Source organism: Suillus bovinus (assembly GCF_016758785.1).
Source record: "Suillus bovinus strain UH-Sbo-P2 chromosome Unknown EDB93scaffold_332, whole genome shotgun sequence".
In the NCBI taxonomy this organism is placed as follows: Eukaryota; Fungi; Basidiomycota; class Agaricomycetes; order Boletales; family Suillaceae; genus Suillus; species Suillus bovinus.
The window spans coordinates 1-17,444 of NW_024542388.1; the positions used below are offsets into that span (position 1 = coordinate 1).

The window sequence follows — 17,444 nt, forward strand, 5'->3', positions numbered from 1 at the left end:
ACTGGACTTCTGGTCGGCCAGTACCTGAGTGCGCTTGATTACTGGTGTGAGTTTGTATACTTATTGCTCTGTAGCTGGGGTCAGTGTGCCTGGGTTCGTGCTGTCGCTGTCATGGCTTAATAGTGTGACTGCTGGCCATACAAAGAAGGTGGGTGCTTTGCAACTTATTGAAGTTGTTCTTCAAGTCAAAATCACCCTGCAGGTTGTTACTAATGCCATTATGCTCTCGGCATACTGTATTGGCAACTCGGCTGGCCCCTTCATGTGGAAGACGCAATACAAGCCGCGGTAGGTTATTCTTGTAATTCTAGGAAGGAGGGTTTAAATCAATCATGATTTATGTGCAGTAACCACATCCCATGGGCTGTGATTGGCGCATGTTACGTCGCCTGCCCTGTACTTCTCCTTGTCATCCGTGCTGTTCTCGTCCGAGAGAACAAAATCCGTGACGCTGAGCCTGTTGACGATGAAGAAGAATACGTGATCGAGAAAATCACTGAGGATGGAAAGCGTGTGGAAGTCAAGGTCGACAAGGTGAGTCCTCCGAATCAATGGCTGCCGTTTGTAATACGAGGCTGATACCTTGCTTTCACTAGGCATTTCTGGATTTGACGGATAGACAAAATAGAGACTTCAGATACGTTTTGTAAGATTAACCATGCGTGATCTCTGTACATCCACTATTAGTGTAAACATGTTTTTCTTATTCATGCTGTTCCTCGGAACAAGAGATCTAATGCCCAATTTACCGAAGATGATCAATTTAAAGTATGGGGGCACTGCTGGCCACCCTTGATCACAAAAGGGACAGCCTTGGACCAACGCGCTCCAATGAAGCTATCACGGTTGTTGACATTCGATATGACATTGCGAGATCCGCGCGTGACCCTGACAGTATTGGGAAAGACTGTTCCTCGATAGGTCCGTCAGACAGATTTAGGATCCTGACAGCTTGCACCAGTTGGAATGTCCAGTGTAGTAATATTGATTATTTGGAGGTGCGTACGCTTGTAGGCTGGCTGCCCGTTCTGTACATTGTGATACACGTGTGCATCGCAGACAGCAAGGACGAGTGTCCCCGGTCTCAATGTCGAATACGTCCCGTACCTTCAGGCTGGAAATTCCAACTATGATGCATCAAGCTGCGTAAGATCCGTTCCAGAGGGCCGAATCAATATCAATCGACACCCATCGAAGTTCGCAGTTACAGAGGCAAGCCAATCACGGCCAAGCTTAACGTCGTGCCATTCAGATAGACGTGTCGAAATGTCTGTCGAGAAGCATACCAACCGTCGGTCGTAGGAACGTACGCCGAACCAGATGTCGACTCCACACTGAGTCCACAGCGACCCGATTGGGATTAGAAACAGGACACGGCACATTGCAATTGTGCGGGAAAGACAACGACACGGAGGAATCTCGACGTACATCGTTGACACATATAAGAGCTGTGAAAGATCTGTCGATCAACATAGATCAACATACGCCAACAAATACCGCGCGAACAAAACACCATGAAAGGAAAAAAAACAAATCAAAACCCACTGTCGTTAGGCCCAATAGCGAATAGCGGACTAACACACGCATGATAAACATACCGATAGTACGTGTGCGGATCCATGATTAGTTGATCAGACTCTCTCAGAATAATGCCAGCTAATTACGAATGTCGTGGACTCGTCGTGGAGCACTTGCATATGGCTCACCGGCCGGCCGAAGGCAACGTTGTTCAACACCGCAAATAGTGCTGCGGGCTGGAGGCCTATCAGCAATTTCGCCTCGACGTTTCTTGCGATGATGATGCCAGGATGATGCCCAGGATTTCGCCTCAACATGGGCCGTTGAAGATAAACATTGTATTTGCACTCAGTCTTGTTCTCCCTCTCATCATATCTTTCTTGAATCCTGCCTGGCGATTTGCTCAGTTCACGCCTCGACAACTCATCTATGGAACAGATCTCCTGCCATTTATTACGGCGTTTTGGGCCTCTCCAACCCACACATTCGGTCACCTTTCGCGCTTTCTTCAAGCTGCCATAGTAGCATGCTTCCCGCAGGCGTTACCGATTCATATGATCACCTTTTGGGCCATTATTGCTCTCGCAAGAACACTTTCCGGTTTTCTACTTTGTCGGAGCGTAGGATGGACATACCCCTGGTTATTCAGCCACTGGGCGTTATATGAGACATCAAGCGGCATAGGTCCTGCACTCACAGCTTACCTCATAATGCACGGTGCTTGGCCATGGTCAAATTCTCGGCTTCAGAAGTATTGCACTGATACTATGAAATCACTGGCGATAATATGCTCGTGTTTGACCCTGTGCTGGCTCGACAGTGCGCCGTGGACTTATGCCATGGCCTCTATAGCCTCTGTAGTGCTATGGCCTGTTCAGGCCATAAATACATCATCTTCACAATACCATCCCTACAGCTACTACCCTACGGCATGGGACACGCGACGTTTGCGCACAGTCATACAGACTGCAGTGCTTTTCTTGTTCCTCATGCTATCCGTGCATGTTATCCTTACCACCATGGTCTCAAGCAAGATGTCATTAGACATGTCCACTTCTCAAGGAACACATCCCTTTTTAGAGATTCTTATTCTTCCCTATCCCCGTCCGAATGACGCGGCTTCTACCGAGTCACTACTATCGCAAACCATCTCTTCATATGTTCCTTATATCGATTCTAACACGATACTATCTGTGTTCACACATTCTACTGCACACGTATCATTTGCTCACGCGAAGGAGTATTATGCTCAAACACCTATTACATTCTATACAGACACGGACATACATATAGACTCATATTCAGGTCAGCATTTACATGTTGCAGAGGCATTTCGGTGGGCTTCTGAGAAGGGCCCATCTCAAGCAGAGTGGGTCATGCTTGTGGAAGATGATTTCCCGGTATGTGGTGAGTGGGGATGGCAAGGCATCCTCAACGTGATGAACGAACTCCAGCGTGGTGGAAAATATGGAGGATTTGTTGGAACCGGTGGCAGGTTTGTGTTAAATATCCATAAGAACATTATGTGTCCTGACGGCCCTCGTCTTTTCAGCGGCCTGATAATCCACCGCAGCCTATTGCCCATTCTCACGTACATAATGCGTATACATGCTCTTCAGCATTCCCCCATCCCCCCCTCTGTGCAGTATCGGCCTGCAGATATCATCATACAAGATTGCCTTTGGGGAAGGGACTTGTTATGTCCGCATAACTCTAAGGAACCGGTACTTGTCATCACTTCTCGTCTCGTCATGGATCATATAGGCGGGAGCGCCAGCACCATGAGAGGCCGCGTGTATCCTGCAGACAGGTGGAAGTGTGGTTGGAGGCATCCGTTTCATGGCTTGACACAAGTCGATGTTGTACCTGTCTGGTACGACGAAAATTTATTTTCTAATGTGATGCTGGAATGTTAATAATTGTATAGATTCTGTTTTGATTGCAGTGATGCAGAATGTGTTTTTCGTAATTTAAAGGGTCACTGGAAAATAGAACGCAGCCGTGGTTTCCATGTTGGTACCGCTCGATGAGACTTGTAATCTTATAACATGATATCAGGCTTGATGGTATTCGCCCATGAAGATTTCTGAGCTTCGCCGGCCGAACAAACACGTTTGATGCATATATGCGTCCTTGTGGTTACCGATGTGTATGCAATTACTGTGATTCTGGAAACTGCGATGATTCGGCTGAGGTTACAGTTGTCTTTGAAACGAACGTGACCGGTAACCAGTAACTCGTCTCTGAGATCTATCATCCACATTTGGCAAATTTACAACAGGCGTTGATCGAGCACACAATAAATGTCGAGGATTCAATGCATTCGATCGATAGGACTGAATTTTTTGGTCCCCCTCCCAATCGTAGACAATCATTAGATCCAATTCAAACATTGCGAAAAACAAAGTGAATCCTAGTCAATTTTACCACTAATAGCGCTCGTCATCTATTACTCCTCCTCGTCTGGCATCGCATCAATGTCCAGGAACATTGATGCCTCGCTCGTCTCCAGGTCACACACCATGTTGGCCTTGGAGCCACTGCAATAGACAGTGAGTCATACAGAGAAAATCAATCCAACGAGCATGTACTAGACAGTATTGTAGATGGCATACATCAGTACGTGGTACTTGCGCTCACTCGTGTCAAAGATATCATTCAAGATACCCACCAATGGTTTGTAAATCCCGCTATACAATCCACAATTGAAATCGCGGTCATATTGTTCGGATGAATATTGCATGATCACGCTGCGTACCTACAAGCCATACATGTTAATAAGTAGCTCGGTCATCATGATTGAGTGCCAGAATGGACTTACCGCTGTTCCTGCGAGTGCAAGAAATAATACTTATACCGTCTCCTTCTCAGGCCACGACAACTGTTTCCATCTGGGATTGAACAACCAAAAGTGCGCCACCCAAGTCAACCCTTACTTGACAAACCACTTGACAAGTAACATAAAGCAAACCTCCTGGCCTTCCTTCTTGGTCTGGCCTGGGATGCTGAAACGTCAAAGGTGCGGCTGAAGTCGCGGCTCAATCGCCTCTGCTGCCCTCCTACTCACGATTAAACATCGTGCCTTCTCGGTACGTTGTTTCCTGACGGATAAAAATTATTAGTAGGCGTATGATTGAGTCACTGATTCTTTCCTCCGTTTACTAACGATTTCTTTGCTCTAGCCAATCCATCATTCTGCCCTGCAGTAATTCACCTTCGCTCACGATTGACGGACAATCTGCCAACTAGTGACATGTATTGTTTGTGGTGTCTTTGCGTAACTCGCTTGTTGATTATCGGGTGTCTTAGAGTCAGTTGCTGCATTAACTTCAGCAAACAAACGCGGCATTCAAATGTGGAATATCATACATCATGATCGACCAAAAGAACTGTCTCTCATCTTGGCCACCACTCTCAACGCCTTTTGTATATCCGATTCTGTCGGAGCCTCCTCCCCAACCCACTCAGTTATCCACCTAACCAGCTGCCCATATTCACTCTCCCCTTTCTTTCGTCGTTCCGCCCACTCCTCAAACAATGGACCGTGCAAGGACACTTCAGCCCAGAACACGAGCGCAATGGACAATGTGTTGCGTGAGGGATTCATCTGCAACTCACGCATCCACGCAAGGGTAAGCGAAATTTCTGATGCGCGCCCGGTGAAACCCAGAAGCTGGATGTAGGTTGAGAAGGTCTGATCGGTGGGTACGATAGATAGATAGGGACCGTATGGCTTCTTTTCGGGAGAATGGGCTTCCGCAGTAATAACTTTCGGTTGTGCATCATGGTCCTTACGCATGGAGAATGGCATTGTAATGCTTTTGGCTAGTTTCGTCAGCGGGTAAAGAGGGGTAGCCTCGGCGTCCTTGGAGTGCACGACAGAAACGGGTTCCTTTACATCTAGGAGCCGCTTCCAACTTCCGTACATCACAGTGCGGAAAATGTCTCGAGCTACGTCACCCGCACGGCGGTCCCTCCAGATCCCAACAACTGACGGCGGATGCGGAGGGTGAAGTCGTCCCATAATCAAGTCGATAGGGTTGCTGGACTCTACTGCAGGCGTGTGAAACAGGTGTGCGAATGTCCCCCGCACGGACTCATTATCCATCTTGGTTGCGAGCACGGCAGCTTTTAGGAGGACGTTTAACGTGGCTCCGTTCGGGCGTACAGAATAGAGCTGTTCAAGGTGGTCCCACAGCTGGAAGATGATATCTGGGCGGCGAATGCGCAGTAAGGCGACCATGAACTCGTTAATGACGATGATATTTATCCAGTGACGGGATGCTGGAGCGATATGCTTGTCATCTGGAAGGGACGCTGGTTGCGAAGAGGTGCGCTGTGCGTCCATGAATGAGTTCAGAAGGTAGAATGCATCCTGCGGGTGCCCTGCACGAGTAAGGACCTGTATACCTACAGTCAGTGCCTTGCGATCAAGTGCAATATCTGAATCGAGCAACTGATTCCATATCCTCAAGGCCTCGTCGAAAGCTCCTCGGAAGAGTAAGCCACGAAGTATGACGGTATATGTGGCAACAGTGGGTTTGAACTGCTTCGTTCGTTCGCGCGCGCGCTCGAAAAGCGTAACAAGGGTGGATGTGGAAGTCTGTTCATCGTTTGCTGCGGAAATGAGTGCAGTGGTCCAATCAAAGATGTCCACGCCGGTCTTTGTACCAGACCAGAACTTGGTGGATGCGTGGCGAGATGAAGGTCCCGGGACGGACGTGACGGGTCTAGAGTTGTGGGCAGTATCAAGCTGTAGAAGCTTATGGAGGTAGTGAAACGCAGAAGCATAGTCATGCCGCAAAGATCCAATATATAGCGTGTTTGCAGGGTGTGTTGTCCCTGAGTGATCAGCACCGCGAAGGTGGATATCCGGTCCGTGAGGAACTGTTAGGCCATGCTCTATACAGTATCGACGGATGGCACGGAGATATTCCTGTGAATCCTGGATGGCTCCATGTTTGGAAAAGATGCGAAGGAAGGCCTCTAAATGTTCCGCAGTTGGCACAACTCCTTCGTGGGACATCTTCGTGTGGAGGACCTTGGTCAATTGGAGAGTGACAAAGCGATCTCGCATCAGCGACCTGTATGTTTCAAGCCATAATGGCACCTCTCGTGCTGACATCGCCTCGAGTACAGATACCGCAAGATTGGCGGCTGCTTCCGAACGAGTGAAGCCAGACAGGCCGCGAAGTAGAGCATTGAAGTAAAATGTAGGAAACTGAATCGTGCGCGCGAGGAATTGTTGCACGATTTTACGCATCGGCGGAAGAAAGTCAAAGTGAGCGAGCGCATGTGTGGACAGAATTAATAGTGCAGGACGATCTTTAGAGCCAAGGGTCCACGAGTGCTCAAACGTAAGACGTAACAGACCGTCCTGCGCATCCTGCGCAGTCCGGACTTTGTGACAGATTAAGGAGAAAGCAACCCACGCGGGAAGCTGCACCGTCTGTTGACGTTCGACGGCAGAACCGTCTGCAGGGAATTGACCTGCAAGGCCCCTATTCTGCTTTATTGCAGATAGAGCTGTGTTTAAGTCGGGTGAATATACCACATGTTTCCAGAGAACATAATCGATGAATGGTATGCTACAGCTCTCCAAAGCACTGTGTATCTCTTCGTCTTTGCGCTCGCGTTTCAGTTGAGAAACGAGATCCCATAGGGGGTCCTTTGTGATGAGGGAAGCTTGCTTTGCGAACTTGACGAGGCGTTTACTGCCAGAGAAAGATGAATAAGTCCTCTGATAGAGTCCAGTGAAAGTAGACTGCGATGATCGTCTATAGAGAGGAAAGACAATATACTGCATGCGCGAACAGCATCTGCAAAATTCATCAAAAATAACACTTGAAACTGTTAACAGGAAGTATACCTGGTGTTAAGACTCTCTGAGATCCAACCAAGTCCGAGATCTCAAAATTGATGCCAGTTGTGCTTGCCACAAGCCAAATAGATACACATATGACGAGTTCACACTCCGCACGAACCCTACTCCTCTTAGATCCAAACCACGACCATCTGTTCGCTCAACACTCAAAAATGCCGCGCATCCTTTTCGTTAGTGGATTTCATCCTTCTACTAGGGCACGCGACCTTGCATTCGAATTCGAACGGTGAGCACATCCATGACTCTTGATTTATATACGTCAAAAAAATGTTCAATTTTTTTTCCTCGTATTTTTAGATTCGGTCCCCTAGTCCGCTGTGATGTTCCAGCCCCGCGTAATCCTCATGCAAGCTCGAACCCGTAAGTGTAATTATCGTTTTTGTTTTCTTCACCTCTGTCCAGTCAACGCGACTCGAGGGACGATTGCCTTGCGATGCGCTGCTGCCTTGTCTCGTCGATTCGATTAGTCACTCGCGAGTCTCCTTCGTCTTCGTATTCGCCGCTCTGCGCTGCGATATCATTCGATGTTTCGGGTTCCGAGAATCACCTATCGCTCAACATGTCTCGCACCGTCTCGCAGTTACGCTTTCGTCGAGTTTCGAAGCCAGCGACATGCTGAAGATGCCTATTACGATATGTATGTTCTCTCTCATGTTCACTTTTAACCTGCCTGACGCGTCAGGCGTAGGCATGGAAGGTACTTTGAGGGATCTCGTTTGAGTATTCAGGTAAGTCAGCACCTCATGGGAGCAATTTAATGTTCTCAATTATATTTGTAGTGGGCAAAGAATCCCCCATCTTCTGTTTGGCGGTACGAGAGGCGTTCTTCTCCTCCTCATCGTTCAGGTCGTGACCGTGAGCGTTCTCGAAGCCCCCCTCGTCGTCGCTCCGAAAGAGATAGCAGGGACGACCGCGACCGTCATGACGACCGTGACAGAGACCGCGAACGCGAACGTGACCGCGATGTCGACAGGGAGAGGGACAGGAGGAGGCGGAGCAGGAGCCCTGATAGGAGGAGGAGCCCATCCCCTGACAGAAGGAGGCATGACCACGCGCGTACTCCTCCGATGGAAGACCACAAGAAGGATGATGATCGTGATTTGCAGTCGCGCACCCCGAATCAGTATGCGCAGTAAAAATTTTGTCGGGTTACACAGTGAAATGAGTAAACTGTTCTCTGTTTCTTCGTTCAAAATGATCCTCGAGACTCTGTTCTTCTACTCGTAGCGTTTCTGTGAATGTTGTAGCCGCGTTTTGTCAGATTGTTAGATGTCAATGTGATAGTTGCCTCGATTTCTTTCGCAAAGTTGGATATGAGAAGATTTAATCCGCGTCCAAAAGCGTTTATGCCACACATGAGGCTGCCAAGTTATATTCCTTATTGAACCATCATGGCACAACGGCAAGTGCCCACCATCAGCGACCTCAGAGTACGCATACATTGAAATATGCGCAGCCCTGGTGCTCACAATTGTCTAGATTAAGCTCTGCTACATTTGCAGGGAGGAGGAGCGGTATGATGGTATATCAAAAGCGCTTTATTCACGCTAGCGCTTATCTGACCTGTCCATTCTCAGCACCCGAGCATCCTCCCCGAGCATGGACGCATCCATGTAAATGCACACTTGTTGCACACGAGTCGTGTCTGCTACAATGGATACAGACCTCGCAGCAGAACCGCTCACGAGCTCCGAATGCTCTCAAGTGCCCGCAGTGCAGTGCAGTGTATGAACTTGAAAGCGACAATCCACTCCTCCTACGAATATTGGACGCAGCAAACAGGGGCCTTTCGACGATGGGAAAGATTGTAACCATCGCAAGCGTGACCGTGGTGGTAGTTTCTCTTGGGACTGGTCCGTGGTCATTTGCTTCCAAGGTTCAGCTTTATAAAAGTTTGTAGGAATGTATATCCTGAGCACGGCATATGGTGCTTATGCCCTGAAGGAGTTTCTGGGTGCTGAGTACGTGCCACTGTCATTTAGCAGCCACTCGCAAAACTCATGTCTCCAGGATGTATGATCTCCTGTTAACGGAGGACCCTACTAATTGGCCGTGGCATTGCTACCTCAATCTTCCACTCATTCCTCTTGCTCTCATTATCTCCCGTCTTCCCTTTAACTCTACTGTTACGCCACTTGTCCCCCTTCTCCTCGCATGGCCAACGTCCACCCCCCCGCGGACCGACAAGCGCATAGTCCTCAATCGTTGGGGTCTTCAGGAGCCAATACAACGGGAAATGTTTCCCTTACTTCCAAGCTGGCCCCCTCCACCAGTACTGCTCGGCTTGATCATCTATCCGTCTCTGCGTATCACATATAACCGCCTATTCTCTCAGTTCTCGAGATGGGTGCTAGGCTCGCAACCGGATGCCATCAATACCGCACAGCCCATGATGCTTGCTTTGGAGGATGATGACCCATTCCTTCGCATTCGCATCAATGCTAATGGTGAAGAGCGGAACGCCCAGCTCCATCCTAATGGTCAAGGCCAGCAAGATAGAGGTGTAGGTGTTGCCAACAATGGTGCCAACAATAATCCGAATGCCGACGGCGAGGCTGTCGCAGGAGACGTTGCTGCTGCCGCCGAGAATACCATTCGCGTATCGGGGACCTCCCTTGGGCGGCTGATCGGAGGGGCTTTGATTATCCCGCGCATCTCCAGTTTCATGGGCTCGCTATTGTATCGATTATCCAAGTATTCACCGCTTTTACGTCGCTTCCTTGCTGTGCGCCCACCTCTTCCGCCTGATGTGCGGCCGTCCCTGATAGGGACTTGGGTCGACGAAGAAATGTGGCGCCAGTTGAGCCCTGTCAAGCGGCTTAGCGTTGCTGGATTGATGGGTCTTAGCGTTGCGTGGCGGGGAACACCCATTTGGGCAGAATGTGATCCTGTTTGGTAGGTGCTTGTTCATTTTGATCCAAGGCATGGATTTTATTAAGGAGACGATTTAGGTGGAGAAATTCATTAGGGTTGGGCCTTTTCACTGTTGTATGTCACCGATATCATAAAAACGACGACCTTATGCTGACGCTGTTCCAGGCAAAGGACTGCTTGCATCTCTTGCATCTTTGGCTTGCCAAACGGGAGCTGCAGAGCCGGCGAGTCAAGAACAAGTCATTTGAAGGTGTTGACGTGAGGGAACTGGATCTCATCGATCCTCTGACATACGCCGGACACTATCATCCTTAGACGGCTAGCTATGACTCCTTTGATCTTATGAACACTTTTCGCACGTTCTTCTCAATAGCGATTGCCATTAATATTTACGATGAAAATTAATTCCTGCTGTGGTAAGTTGGCACTGGATAGTGTCTGGCCAGGAACCCACTCCGCTAGCAATCACTATAAAGACAACATTTCCTTCTATTTTCCGCTACCTGTCTTTCCTACATATAATTTGATTAAATTCGACGCACAGCGGACGTGGACCTATGATTACCACGGGGCCGCATCATGAGATTACGTTCAGAATCTTTACGAAGCCTGGGTGAGATTTCTTGCTCCCAACTTGAAAGAAGCCGCACGAGCCCCGACAGACTACTTGGAGTCACATTGCACGGCAGAATCAATTACTCTGGAAGGGCTGTATATAGAACACAACGGAGGTGGGTGAAAGTCGGCCGCCGGCCCAAGTCGGAAGCATCCGTGCAATGAATTATGTAATCATGCTAAGGACAACCGATATAATATTTATAAGTATTAGAAACGACGACGGCGCTACGCCACAATTGAAGAAGCGAGGATTCTCATAATAACTTGAATATCTGTTGCGACGCACTGGACACCGCTGGTGGATCGCGACACTTATGTCAAGCTAGCCAGAAGTTAGTAGAACTTGTGTGGTTACGGCATGGCAGCTGACTCGGTCACTCGGAGTAGCTATGAACGCGGGAAAGCGTAATGACATGCTATGTTTATGGCTCCGAGTCGCCAGCACTCTTGTTGGTTCGCATTAGTGCGGGATATAACCCTAGACACATTGACAATTAACAGTTTTCCGCTTGAGCTTTGAAGTACTCTTCAATCCCTCGACCAATGATCATTTCAGAATTCGACATTATTTTCGCTGGGGGTGAGTGATACATTTTGCATTGTGGTGATTATCTTGACATAACCCTGTATCACGAGTCAGGCGGTACCACAGCCTGTGTCGTCGCAGGCCGTCTGGCTGCATGGGATCCCTCGCTTAGTATCTTGATTCTCGAAGGGGGCCAACACACGCTCAATCAAGCTGCGCATGTGCAGCCTTACCAGTATCCAATCCATCAAGTGCGTACGAGTACCACCATGACATTCAACGTTGGAAATCCAAGTCCACGTCTCAACGGCCGTGCTCCGATCGTTCCGTGCGCCCATTGCATCGGTGGAGGCTCAAGTGTAAATGGTTCGTAGCGTTCTTGCACTCGATGACATAGCTCTAATACGTTAACTCGGTCAGCTATGTTTTACACTCGTGCACCTGCCTCAGATTTTGACGACTGGGAAGCCGAAGGGTGGGATTCTGAAAATTTGATCCCCCTCATGAAGAAGGTGCTCAATTGGATCATCTTTATCATACTATTTCTCATGCTGAATCATTCATTGCTTAGCTGGAAACATATGAGGTGCAGCCCAATAGCCCGACCCACGGGTACAGTGGACCTATCAAAGTGTCTTCTGGCGGATGTAAAATAGGCGCCAGCGAAGAGTTCATCCGTGTTGGCACGACGTATCACAAGAGGCAATATGTTGAAGACACGGATGATTTAGAAACATGTAACACATACAGTGTGCGCCACATGAATTTATTTCTTTGCGTGCGGAGTCAGCTCACGAAATGAATTTCAGCCATGGGCAAAGTGAGCTTGTGTTCATCATTTATTGTGAATTGGGCTCATAGATGAGAAGGTACATTAATGGGACAACTGGAAGGCGTTCTGATGCGGCCCACCACTATGTCTACAACCAAGCTCACAATGCAAATTTGCAAATATGGGTCGGTAAACGCGTGAAGCGCGTGATCTTCCAGTGAGTGTCACACATTGAAGTTGAATTGTAACCTGATATATTTTTTGAATGAAAGAGATAAGCGTGCCGTAGGTGTTGAGTTCACGAGCGATCCAGTGTCTTGCCCAGATGCGGGTCAGTCATCAATCATCGTGAGAGCATCGAAGCTTGTTGTTGTCTCTGCTGGGGCATTCGGTTCGCCGGCCATCCTCGAGAGGTCTGGGATCGGTGCAGAAGAGATTCTTAAGCGGTGCAATATCGAGCAGCTAGTGGACTTGCCTGGTGTCGGAGAAAATTATCGAGGTACGTGTTGAACTATCCATCTCATATTGTTAACTTAAAGTTAAGAGATCACAACGGCGTCTTTGTTCCATACTTTGCTGCTGACGAAGCTATTACTATGGACCCCCTCTGGCTTGGGAAGGAGAGTGTCGTCCAAGGTAAGCATGTTCTCGCCATACTATGAGTCCCTTTGATCCCTCGGGAAATATTATAGAAAACCTGGCGCAATGGAAAATCGACGGCAAGTCACTTATTGCCCAAAAGTCGGTATACACCTTCAATACTGGTGACATGTTGATTGGCATTTCAGTGGCAGCGATGCAAAAATTAAATGGCGTCCTGACGACGACGAGCTGAAAGCCATGGGTTCAATCTTTCAATCACGATGGAAAGAATTCTTCCAGGACCGCCCAGACAAGGCCGTTGCAATATTTGCCCTTTGTGCAGGGTATGCACATTATTTTATTTTGATGACCCACGAATGCTCACAATAACCAGAACCGCTGGGTCACGCTTGCGTGACCTTCCTGCTCGCAATTACATGATTGCCTGCTGTTTTACAGTACTACCCCCAAATTTACTACACCGTGATTTTTGTGCTGAATTTTCTAATAGCTGTACCTCGTGTCTGCTGGCAGCGTTCACATCAAATTAGACGAGAACGGCCAGGAAGGAATCGACTTCAATACAGGTTACCTGGATGAGTGAGTCGACAACTTCAACTCACTGATGTGATTACGATAATCCTTCCAGTCCATCCGATATTGTACCTCTTAACTTTGGGTACAAAAAGATGCGCGAGATTTTTCGACGCATGCCTTCATACAGGGGTGAAGTCCCTGCCGGCCATCCTCGTTTCCCAAAAGGAAGCGCTGCAGTCTGCAGAGAAACGACCGGGCCAGTGGACATGAATGCGTCTGACTTAATCTACACAGCAGAAGATAACGAGGCAATCGATCGATACCATCGTGACCGCAGTATGTCGCATCTCTATCGTTATCTTAAAATACTGAATTGATACCCAGTGCAAACTACGTGGCATTCGGTATGTACAGCTGAAACTCGCATGCTGGCACTGAACCTTGCATGTGTAGCTCGGAACTTGCGCCATGAAGCCGAGGGCAGATCAAGGGGTCGTTGACGCTCGGCTAAACGTGTATGGCGTGACAAACCTCAAGGTTGCAGACATGTCTATTGCGCCGAAAAATGTTGGCACGGTAGGTACTGGTCGGGGATTGTCGACATGCAATCTAACTGTCTCTCTAGAACACATATTCGACAGCGCTTCTCATTGGGGAGAAAGCTGCGATAATCATTGCTGATGAGTTGGGTATTGAATGCAGACCATGCAGTGAATTGTCGTGGAAAAGTTATCGATCACGTCTGTGATTAGTAGGAGTCATTTCTTGAACTCCGAAGAAACGTTGAAGTCGGGGACTCGAATTCTCAGCGCCACTACTAGTACGATCTGTGATTACTTATGTAATTATTTGGCTCTTTCGATCGCGTTGTTGTGGAACGCCACAGCCACAATTGTCCTAATAACACGTACCACAAACTTGCAAATATAAGTTATACAACATGTTGCTTGGCTGAACCAACTACCGCGCGTCAATACAATCAAGGTGACAACAGGCAATGGAATCATCTACGAACAGAAAAGAACAGGAAATCCACAAACAACTAGAAATTCGAGCAGAGATTAAACGCCTCCAAGCTCAGCTTACACCTTTTCCCGACTTCGCCAACGACGCAATAGGATCTCCCAAGAGGAAACAATCATCTCAAACTTTGCTCGCACCCGCTACTCCGTCTCCTAGTGAGTAAGCGCGTGTATTCTGAACGTTTCATCAAAAGAACGCTGATGAGTCAGAGAAGAAGGAGGAGGGTCGATCATGCACAACGCTCATTACTTGGCGGGACGAATGCCATCTCAGGGTCCCTCTCAGCATCTGGAGTCCGGAGCGTGAATTCTCGGTCGTCGGATAGAGGTTCTACAGAGCATAATCAAAAACCTGCTCCCTCGAATCTCCTCAGCAAGCTTTCCAGGTTATCGGGCGGCACACCAAAGCAAGAACAAGCAAATTCGGCACGAAGGTCTCACCACTCACTGGCTCGGCCAGAATCTGTGCCCTCGAGTTCCAAAATCATTGCACCTAGGGTCATCGTGCCGAACAGAGATGACCGACTGGCCATCGTCGAGCAGCTCAATGTCGGTCCCATGGATCACAAGCCGCCACTTGATGACGCCTATTTTCAGCGACTCGAGCCAAATTCTGGCATCCGACTTTCGTACGTCTTGTCATCGCAAATCTATTAGATCATCGGTCTTAAGTATTGTATGCAGGTCTCGTTCATTGTCACACGATGATCTACAGGACTATCTCCGAGGTCGATATTACCTCTCGCCGTCTACACTTTACTCCTGTATACGACTATCACCCAACCAGTCAGCCTACGAGGTACCTGTCGAAGGTGACTGGATAACAATCGCCGTTGTTGCAGAGCGAGGCCCAGTAAGGACTACGCGCGCTCCAGTAGACATTGCCCCTGGCGATGATGGACGTGCAACCGATGATGAAGGAGGCTCTAGTAACATCAGCGACCGTAAAGTTGGCAACGATTCTCGTACCCAGGGCCCGCAGAAAGAGAAGCCTTCAAAAACTCACGGCAAAAAATTTGTCAACATGAAATTAATCGACTTTGGGGCGCGTTCACGATCGTCGTCATCGAGCGCAGCGTCCATCCGAGGAGACGCATTTCTGACTCTCTTGCTATTCGAAGCTGATAACTTTGATCGTGTCACGAGCGACGATGGTAAAGTCAAGAAGCTTTACAAGGGTGGTAGTAAAGGCGCATTCGAAGCAATGTCAAAGCTTAAAGAAGGGGACGTCATCGCTCTTCTCAATCCCAAGGTCCTCAAGCCCTTCCAGGTGAGCTTGCACGAGTAGTATTATTTCCTATAATACTGAATAACTCGGTCAGCGGAACAACAAAAATGAAAAACCTCATCCAACCGACAATATACTCGCCGTCACACCCGAGTCTGCTGAATCCATCGCTGTCATCGGACGCGCACAAGACTTAGGTATGTGCAAGGTGCTCAAACGCGACGGAAAAGCATGCGGAAGCTGGACGGACAAGCGTGTGAGCGACGTATGCGACTGGCACTTGACGAACGCTGTGCAACGACAAAGAGCCGGGCGAGCTGAGTTTTCTGCAGGGTATGTAATACGAAGGATTCTGTACTTTCGCTCCGAGTCACAAACCGTTCTTCAGGACCTCTGGGATGACAACTTCGACATCAAAGAAGCGCAAAGCGGATTATGATCCACAACGCCAGTGGGGAATGAAGCCTTCTGAAGCGTCCGGCTCGCGTACAGACAACACCACGTATGTTGTCTCGGGGCACGTCGTGGGCGGGTCGAATCGAGATGTCTCGTCGATGTTTGTCGCTGAGAACATGGGGCGCGAAGGCCAGGCGCGCGCGAAGCGAAAGCTGATGCAGGATGCCGATCGCGAGCTGAAGGGTTTACTCGAGAGGGATAAGGAAGGCATGCGTGCTGTTGCCAAGGCCAGGGAGATAGGCACGATGAGGGCGAAGCGAACCTCCGATAGTGCCAAGGATAAGAAGTCCTCGCAGTGGAAGCAAGGGGCAAGAGATTCAGATTGTATTTCAGAATCTGATCATGCGGAGACATCGAACGCACCCCAGACGAAGCTGGCGTATTCTGCAGATATCATCAAAAACCTTGGATTTGATCCTGCGGCGAAAACAGGGCAGAAGCGGGCGGTGCAATCTTCGGTTCAAGATAAAGTGCGTTGGTTATAAATGTTACTTTGCTCTCTCTGACACAAAGTCTTGGTGCTTGTTTCATAGATTGCAGCTCTCGCAGCTGTCCGTGAGTCTCGGAAGGAAATTCATCTTGGTCCGCGACCAGGCCCCAGAATTCGTTCTGGGGTGACCATTCCTGCCTTCATGCTGGAAAATGAATTGGGCAATGATGATTGTGGCGAGGAAGGAGATGACAATGTCAGTACTGGAGATGGACATGAATCTGATGAATTGATAGATCTCGATGATTGATTGGAGGTCACGACGAACAGATAGCACTCGGTATACAGACAGTCTCAATTTTCACTTGCATCTCTTGACGTTGCACTCTCATTTGTAGGAAACTTCAATGCAGTTTGATGTGGTGCCAAGGGAGCGCGTTGTGCAAGAAGATTAATTCCGCTGCCTTGTACCATATGCACTTTCAACTTATATCCGCTGCACATCATCATCCGATGCAACGACTAAATCTCTTCCCTCGCGAGCAGCCAACTGTCAATGTAGACATATCTATTGCATTTTTTTCCAAGGGCAATGCGTCTTTCCTGTATATTACGATGTAAAGCAATGTAATCAGGTCAGGCCCGGAGGTATATATTACTTTACATCACTTTATATTGCTTTATATTGTTTTATAACGTCATGTCCAGGAAAGAGCATTTCGGCTGGGAATATCTGAGTCTCACCAGTTTACTGATGACTTGTTGTGTAGGCCCTTTGCTTTGTCAGCATTCGCTTGAGGTTGGCAGCGGACCGGGTGTGACCTTACAAACTGTACTTCTAGTTCTCTCCCATTCTTACCTCTTGTTTTAATCAAATACCATTCAGCTAAATGATAAGATGGTATGCGAGCATCAATCCTTGTCGTCTTTGCCACTCATGATTTCAATAGTCCACGACCTGCAGGAGACGGCTTATCCGTGACTTCAAACGTCTCTA

General features: G+C 48.4%; 2 protein-coding genes across 2 annotated transcripts; both read left to right on the forward strand.

Moving 5' to 3' along the window:
* Window positions 1–82: 82 nt before the first annotated feature.
* Window positions 83–650, forward strand: EDB93DRAFT_1098289 (uncharacterized protein; the record flags this gene model as incomplete). Its single annotated transcript, XM_041446890.1, has 4 exons — window positions 83–148; window positions 203–288; window positions 348–534; window positions 597–650. Coding segments are annotated over 4 exons (393 nt in total), but the record flags the coding sequence as incomplete, so codon positions are not given.
* Window positions 651–1,546: 896 nt separating this feature from the next.
* On the forward strand, window positions 1,547–3,656 carry EDB93DRAFT_491446 (uncharacterized protein). The gene is made up of 2 exons (XM_041456544.1): window positions 1,547–3,013; window positions 3,071–3,656. Exons 1-2 carry the CDS (start codon window positions 1,809–1,811, stop codon window positions 3,432–3,434), a joined length of 1,569 nt encoding a protein of 522 aa, XP_041300574.1. The 5' UTR covers window positions 1,547–1,808; the 3' UTR covers window positions 3,435–3,656.
* The last annotated feature ends 13,788 nt before the right edge of the window (window positions 3,657–17,444 follow it).